General features: G+C 36.3%; 1 protein-coding gene across 9 annotated transcripts in view; it reads right to left on the bottom strand.

The window, feature by feature from the left end:
• The window catches only part of ERBIN (erbb2 interacting protein), a 114499-nt gene that overhangs the window by 59258 nt on the left and 46284 nt on the right, over positions 1 to 8957 (bottom strand). For all 9 annotated transcript variants that reach the window (XM_085322386.1, XM_085322381.1, XM_085322382.1 and 6 more), the window contains 2 exons: positions 7234 to 7431; positions 4008 to 4125 (listed from right to left, as the gene is read on the bottom strand). In XM_085322386.1, coding sequence (XP_085178512.1) covers positions 4008 to 4125; positions 7234 to 7422 — 307 coding nt within the window. In that variant the 5' untranslated portion in view covers positions 7423 to 7431. The remainder of the gene's footprint in view (positions 1 to 4007; positions 4126 to 7233; positions 7432 to 8957) is intronic.

The raw sequence follows: 8957 nt of genomic DNA, 5'->3' as shown, positions 1-8957 counted from the left end.
TGGTATCACTACTGATAAATACTATCTTAGCCATAAAGGAATAAAAGTTCAAAATCTTCCTTTAGTTTAGTAAATGAAACACTCATTTTTCTACTTAGGCCTTTAACTCTGGATTTGCAAGTATGTTGCAATTTCTCTTTAGGATGCAACCCAGTAGGACAGAAAAGGACTACACACGCCGCTATACACAATGCAGGATGTAATTTCTGATATAAGCACATAGTTTACTTATTATATCATTTCATCTTTGTTAATTGACAGTATCAAGCTTCCAGGGAAAAGCTCCAGAGTTGAAGGGTACTTAGAGAGAAATAACAGGACATCTTTACCTATGATATTAAGGGCTCACAATAGCTTTTGGAATCAGGTTAAAATGCCTAGAGGACAACTGAAATACTCAGTACTTCAAAAAGATACAGAATTTATCAGCTCTTGCCAAGACTAAAGACAGAGTTAAAATTAACTCTGTTCCCTGCTTGCTGCACACATAGCAGCAAATTGATATTTTAGGCTCCATCTTCATGTAGCCATGACCTCTTCAGCAGCCACAAATAGTATACTCCAAACCAAATGTTTATACTAGAACTTGTGTGCTCCAGAACATGCARCTGTTACAGGCTTGCACTCTGTAATTTAGCACACACCTCAAGACACRCATCATCACATCCAGAGAAAAATGGATAAATTAATGGAGAAGAAATCCAATGAGAGAGATCAAATAATAATAAAAAAAAMCCCCACTGTGGCTGGCTCAAAAAGGCCTAACAGCACAAACTGCTGGAGACTGGAAGCATACAAACAAAATATGCATGTGTACTGGTGTTTGGTGCTTTAGTAACTCTTGCCTAGGCCTCCGCTTTCAGCCATTAGACTATGTGAAAATTTGTGTTGATTAAATATGGACATTAAGTATCCACATATGCACATCTTCAGGCCTCTGCCATGCAATTTTATGTATTATATATACAAATCAGACACATTTAAACCTGAAAAAGGCACGACATTTTGGACTTACTAAAACATTTTCCATCAAAATTACTTTTTCAGACTAATATTTTAATGATAGCATCTGCCATCTTGATAAATTTCTCCAATTTTGATTTCTCATCTGAATGAGAAAACAAGTATTATACACACACACAGTTTTTCTTGAAAATTTTGATGCTGTTCTGTGCAAAAGTTCTCCTCTGCCCTGTGTGGCCTGGCTACATAGCTAGACTCTGCAATTCATGAAGAAACCTGACCACATTTCAAAACTGAGGCTTCATTTCTCTGTCAGCTCTTTAAGTGAAATACATGCCTTCAGTCAATACATTCCAGTATGCCTGTGCCATAAACAGCTCAACTATCCTGCATGAAAACCCTGACATTTTATATGCATTAGTATTTGAAAAATCAAGTCTACTTTTGTAACTTCCTTTCTAAAACCATAACTTTTATAATTAAATGCGTATTTGATGCAAAAGCATCTGCTTTGATGCAAGAAGCATTTGATGCAAAAGCACTTCATGCTTTAGCTCCATCTACGGCATAAGATAATGCTTACAGTATATTAACACCAGAAGAAAAACACAGGACTATCACCTTCATAACTGCTGCAAAATGACAAATAAATCCCCACAAAATTATTTTAGAGTATGGCATCTCTCATCATTCTTCACAAAGACTGCTGGTTACTCCCTAGTCAATTTTTTGATAGATTAGAGAAAGTAACTCTTGTGCTTTCCACAAAACCCATAGCTTCCGYACCATATACTTTCAATATCTATTTGGAGGGGGAGGGGGGGCATGCAGTGGGAATCAGAGATGCTTGATCAGCTTCACTTGTTCTTGGAAAACTGAAGAAATTTATATTTAGTCACATTAGAGAGAAAAAGACAGACAATCATGGGGATCAGGAGACCGAGATGCAAGTCCTTATGCAAGAGAGAAGGGGCACAAAAGAAAAGTTTTCAGAGAGTTGCATTCCAGTTGTCAGAAAAAACAAAGAGGATTTCCATGGTTGCAACAGTGAATAGGGAAGAGAAAAAGGCACCTRTCTTGGCAAACTGAAGTCTCAAATAGCATCAGTTTATCAGAAACCAGTCAAAAAGTCCACTACTCCTTCCCTCAGCAAAGCAGGTACAGACTCCAACTTGTTTCTGGAGYTTACAAAGCTTTCAGGAGTGGTGGGCTTGGAGAGAACCAGATGTCCAAAGAAAAGTGTATGTGTCATCTCGGGGCTATTTTTGATGTGCAACACTAGGCAGGGAAGCCATCCAGAATGTGGCAAGACTGACAACAGGCACATGATAATAGTTTAAATTAGTGCCCCCATCAAGTGTTTGTCCTGCAAGATGTTACAGAGAAGAAAACCTCCCCAAAACAGTGTTTCACAATATATTGAGATAGCAAGACATTGAGTTAATGTGTTCTTAAATACTTTATATGCCTCAGAGTTACAAGTGTCCTTTCAGCAGCTCTTTGAAGGCTTAGCTACAGCTTACATTGTTTTGGATGGACAACTCACTCTCTAGTCAGTGACTGACAAGCTGCCCACTCGTATATGTAAGCTGAGCAATTTGCCAATACAAGAACTCAAACTCTTTTGCTGCTTTCAAATCTTATTGCTTGAGAACTTCTGTGTTGGAAACAGTTAATCCTTTTAATAGTTCAGATTAGGACAAAAGGGTGATTCTTACTTAATCGTGAAAGTTTAAGGACAGTGCTCTTTAGGAAAGACTAATCCATTTGTACCAGGAATAGAGCAACAACAATCAAGTTACTTTATCACACTGTAAATGCTATATTCATTATACAGAAATAATAAACCAACAGTTTAAGCATAAATTAGGCTACAACAGACAATGAGGGAGAATGACATACCTCAATGATTGGAATACTTTTATTAAAAAAGTGGAACTTAATTTTATGGAGTCATAATTAGCCAATTGTCTGAAAAAATAATGGATTTTGATATAAGATATTTTGCATATTTATGCAACTCTTTATTTTCAAAGATCAATTTAATAGGTATTTTGATCTCTATGCAAAACTCAAATTTATCAGAAATGAAAAAAACCCGAAACAGCAAACACTGCTAAAGACCTGAAGTTTTACAACAAGTTATGGAGAACTCGCATTCAACAAATCATCCCTATATGAACTCTGCTTGGGCTTTAGACATTTTGTCAATGGGAAGTAAATACAACAATCTAGACCAAGAAAGCTTTTTGTCTTACACTACAAGAAGTGCTCTAACTTCACTTTGAATCAGCAAGGCAAGTCTATTAACATTCTCACCAATTCAGCACATGATTGAATATGCTTTTTTAAAAACAAACCAAAAAAACAAGCCTGATGACAATATAAGTTATTGCAATTTCCTCACAGTTACACAGARTTGCCAGCTCGACAGAACAGTACCATTAGAAAATCCCACAAGCACAATTCTCAGCTAACAACTTTTCATAACCTATTAGGCGTTCTGACTTGCACACAGTCATAGATTTTAAAGTCAGACAAGAGAACTAGTCGTTGTCCAAAGCCACACACTCTCCCCACGTGACAGAAGTTACTCGCAGCAGAGAGAGCAGTCAAGTTCTACTGCAGTTTTCAGACTGTATACTATAAACAAACAACTTTCATCTGAAACCAAGCAGAAGAGAGAATTCTAAAAAACCCTACAAATGCTTTTGCAAAACAACTTTCCTCCAGTACAATTGAACAGAAGAGCCATTAAAAGCAATAAATTTGTGCGTATGCATATTTGAGAGAATAGGAAAGTACTTCACCACATCAGTTTTTCAGTAATGAATCTCCAAGTACAAACCAATTAATCTGGTAGGTAAAACAAATACTACGAAGAGACCATGAGAGAATCTTTTATATGAAGTAATGACTTAAATGAGCAATTTAAAATTTACTAGATTTAAGAGTTTCTAAAAATAATACTTTCACTTGTACCTCTATACAGTCATGTTGTTTTGCCTTTTAACAACCCCAGTATAATAAGTGAAGTGACTTACCATTCTTGCTGACATCCAGTTCCCTGAGATTAATGAGATTTGCGATGGATGCTGGCAATGTGGTTAGATCATTGTCTGGCAAACTCAGCTTGTGCAGAGACTGACAGTTAAAAAGTTGCTATTGAAACAAAGRAAAAAGTGAATGTGATTTACTCCTAGTTTCCTCTATATATCTTTTGTTATTAATCCCCTTAAACTTCTGACCTCAAAGCTTGAAGGCCAGACTGTTCAGTCTTTCACTACAGTAGCTTCAGCTGACAATTAGTTTACTCAAAATGAATTAAGTTTACAATGCTTAGGGAAGCAAAAAAACTGCAAATGGCCACAGCAAACCAGTAGCTACATTTAGCACTTTCTGCAAGTTCCTTCCATTACTGCAGAAACTGTGAACCACAGTTACACACAGTAAAAAGTATTTTCCGTAAGAAATACTTCAGGTGATACTCAGAAGCTAAAGTTATCTGAGTTCATCTTAAAGTAGATCATCATTACTGGTACTCAACTCCAGAGATACTGAAATATGTTTTACTGATACCAACTTTTTCCCCTATAGCAGAGTAAGTAGCAAAACRAACACAGCTACAGTTTGAGCTTTTCATCTCAAATGTATATTGCCGCACTTGGAATAACCAGGGTACATTTTCAGAAGTGATTTAGGCACACAGGTGAGTGTTTCAAATACCTCGTCACTTTTAACACTGACACTTCCACACCAGCATTTCTGGTAAAGTCAAGTCCTCCTCTACCACCACAGTTATCCTCATCACAGTTTACTCATGCTGCACTCTCAGCTAGTAAATTTAATTGTGGAACCTTAAAAACCAATCTTTGTGGTATTCTAGGGTGAACTTTTCAGAAGTGATTGGAGATGAGAAAAAAAGAAATAGCCAGCGGCCATTTCAGTGATCAGGCTGACAAGACAGCCCAATGAGCAGTTATGTTGTCACATACAAAGGGTACTAAATTGCAAAACCAGGGTAAGAACACACCACCCGGGTAAAGAGGAAAGGGGAAGAGTGGAAATTTCTTAATCCAGCCTCAGACGACTGGAGAGAGCCCAGTAAGTACGGCACCCTCTCTCTGAGGGGGTGGCTTGGTTAGAAGCCTGCTTCAGAGCTGAAAGACTAAACCAGCTGGTGTCAGGGCAAAGGCATACGCAGCTGRAAATCTGCTTCCAAACCTATGGGAATCTTTTTTTTTAAGCAATAAATAACTTCTCTGGTACGTCTTCTGCTTCCAACTAGATTTAAAATTACAGTTTCTATCAACCAACTACAAAAAAATAGTTTTCCTGTGCTTTTATTGCTCCCTACTCTCTCTGCTCATTTTCATAACAGTGTTTGAATTCATATGTTTTTGCATTCTCAGGATGGTTGAAGATGGAAAGAGTAGCAAAAAAAACCCTACTAAAATGACACAAAAACTGAAAAGGATGCTTTACTAGAAATACTTAAATATTAACTTCTCAAAAATAAGACTACAAAGATGAATTATTACAACATACAAATACATTAACATGAAGCGAGTGTATGGTATTACAGGTCCCTTCAGTTCAGCAGAGAAAATAAAAGAAAAAAAATCCAAAATGTTGAAACAGTCTTTTTAATAGAGAGGAGAATTTAATCTTGGAATAGGCCAACACAAGTAAGACTGCCTACCTCTCAATTTAGTCACATATCAAAACTGGATTTCATACAGGAGCTGGCTAATAAAATTAAATGACACATAATAGAAAAGACCAAGCAAACTATTTAACAGCTTTTTTGGTCTAAAACTCTAGCATACATTCATTTGATCATGACAGTGCAGCTCAGCTCCTCTTAAGAAAATGGTNAGAATTTTCTCTTTGGAAAGATGTAATTTTCTTAATTCTTGTTATTTCAGCAATAAATTAGAAATTTACCACAGGAAGAGATTTTTTTTTTTTTTTTTTTTGCTAACAACAAAAAATATATCGCTTTTCATGCATGCAATATTCTTTGTTATAAAGACAATACAAAGAGAAACAGAAATGAAGTTCAGTAATCATCCGAAAAAGAATACAAAGCTAATACAAAGCCTTCATAGTGAACTACTAGAAACTAAAGTGCTCAGTCTAAACCTATAGTGCAAAGAAATGTGCTGTTTGGGAAGAGACACAGATAGAGCGATGAAAACTCTAACCTGAAACTGGGTGTTGTTGACAAGTCTGCAACTCATACGTTTTTAGCCCTATTCACTATAAGGGTACGGATTTTCATAGATAGCTTTTCAGGTGCATTTAAGAGTGGATTTTCAAAAGGATTCAGTTAGTTTAATCCATCTTCACTGGAATCTAGGTCTTTGATCAATTAAGTTACTGCACTGAAATTGCTTTATTTGCTTATTAGTTTCAATTAACTTAACTTCCAAAAAATCTAGAACAGCAAAGACTGAGATGGTTATAACAAACATTCCAAAAATCTAACAAAGCATTCTATAGTCACCCTGCATGGTGGTGATGATTTGTACACAATTATGAAAAATCATTTTTAAATATTAATTACTAACCTATTTCTACCAAGATAGGATCTAGCAATGTAATGTCCATTGCAATGATCACTTTGTACATTTCAAAAGTTTCCCTGACACAAATTTTTTTTCTTTTAATATACTGTTAATTCAGTGCAGTTTGTCTTCCAATTTCAAAACTAACATTAAATATTTAAGATGTAATCAAACTGATATTCCAGCCCTCCAGCTTATGAACTTAAGCATCTCGATACTTCAAAAACTGACTGCACCGAAGTAGAAAGTGGGAATTCAAGTGCATAAATGCTTTGGACTGTAGCTGCCTTTTGCGGGCACAGAGATCTGAACAAGACATTAATCTTGCTTATTTTATCTTCATATGTTATTGGAGATTCAAGATAGCACCACAGTTCATTGCATACAGTTAGTCAGTATCAGCAGACATTGCTACAGAAATAAGTTATCCTGCCTCTTCTGCTTTGCATCACCTTCTCTTAGAGTGGAGCAGTTATTTGAGCAGTTCCTTTCCAAAAAAGTATAAGAAATTGGTCCAGCTAAAACACATAAATATTCTTTCTTCCAGGACGGCTTCTCTGGCACCAAAATCAACTTAAAAGCATTTGGCAAATTGTAGCCTGAATGCTGAAATGGAAAGCTAGACACTATCAGGTCCTACTAATGAGGATGAAGGAACAGAGTTAAGATGTATCACAAAAAGGAAAAATATGCAACATACCTTTGGAAGCTCTTCAATCTGATTAGCATCTAAATAGAGTTCCTCCAAGGTCTTTTCAAAAGTGAAAATCTCCTTAGGCACCTGTTCCAGACTGCAGTGAGAATAATCAAGTGTAGTGACCGTTTCTTCTTCTCCACGCAGACAGCGGCACGGCACCAGCCGCACAAACAAATTCCGCTTTGTTGTCATTTTCAGGCACTGTAAAGCAAAAATTGGTCAATTAAAAAACCTACAAGATAGTATCACAAATACCTAGTTGGGTATTTTCCTCAAGTTTCCCATAGCTGGTAAATACTTTAAAAAGTGCGTGTGTACTGTACATACACATACAAGTATGCATACACCTTATATATATATATACACACACATTGTATCTGTATATATACAAAAGTAGATACACGTGTGTGCAAACACTTTCGAACACAACAAATCTTCACAACTGTATTAAACGTGGTTTAACATACCTACAAATTCTAGCAGATTTAGTCAAGATTTAGCCTGTAACTTGTCATCTGCCAGCACAGCACTAGATTGCACAGAGGCAAAAATTTTTGAGGCATCAGTTCTGAAATGTCAATCTTACATGTTCGTGACATTTCTTATTCCTACCTTTATGAAGGTTATCAGATGATATTTTTGCTTAATGTAATAAAATACAGCTTCTAAAGAGTATTACAACTCAGCTAGAAAAAAGTAGATAAGTAACGAATAAAATAAAATTCATATATTTTAATTTTAAATCCCTCATTTAAAGACAGAATATAACACAGAGAAACAACATTGTTTCTACAAACTTATCTCGCTACAGTTTAAAAGGAAAGATTTCCAAGAGCTCAGGTAAAAGCTTCCTTCAGTTTCATCTAATACCATTCAGTTCAGAAAACTTCAGCAAACCATACTGTGCACACTGCAACTAATAAAATTTCATTTGCTATGGAGATGTATTTCCCCCCCCCCAACAACAACACCAAATTCAGTCATTGCTATGATATTCCCCTCTGCCCTCCATGGCTCACATAATATTCTTACTCTGCAGTAGACAGCAAGTATAAATGCTGCAACCTGGCTAGGCGATTACTGACAAACAGTGTATATCAACCATGTTATACCTCTTCCCCTCTGCAAGGGCACAAGTTTATGTCTGTTTCTCTGAGTTTTGTAGAAGGGAGAGAATCATCTTCAAATGTCACCCCAGTTTCAAGCTTAGTGTAAATCAGCTGACAGCCAATATGATCACATAAGCTTCATTTTCTCAGGCAACCAGGCTAAAAAACACATTTTTTCCAAAACATCACTGAATAATTGTTTTTTCAGCTCAAACAACCAACATTGCAAATTAAAATATGGAGGTTTAAAACAAAAAGCCCACATTTTTGAAAATGCAAAATTTATATTCCATCTCAGATTGGTGACAGGAAACATTCCTCTCTGAGCACCGAGAACACCTTTCAGGCACATTTGGCAGGCCSCACTTGAACACACACAGAATATGGTAGCCAACAGTAACACAGGGAGAAAGTAAAATAACAGGGCCACTGTGTTGCATGAAGTCACAGGTTGCATACAGTCCTCAAGCTACAGGATCCTTATTCTTGTTAAAGCAAAAAAAAAAAAAAGGTTGTCATGCACTTGGATTTTTCTCCTTAGGCAGCTAGCTTGCCAAGTACTTTGCAGCAAGAAGAATCACAGAAGAATCACAGAAGAATCACAGAAGAATCACAGAA

The sequence above is a fragment of the Rhea americana genome, unplaced genomic scaffold (genome assembly GCF_003343005.1).
Source record: "Rhea americana isolate MKP2758 unplaced genomic scaffold, rheAme1 scaffold_77, whole genome shotgun sequence".
NCBI lineage: Eukaryota > Metazoa > Chordata > Aves > Rheiformes > Rheidae > Rhea > Rhea americana.
Note: the sequence above shows the minus strand (reverse complement) of the source record. Positions and strands in the feature narration are given on the sequence as shown.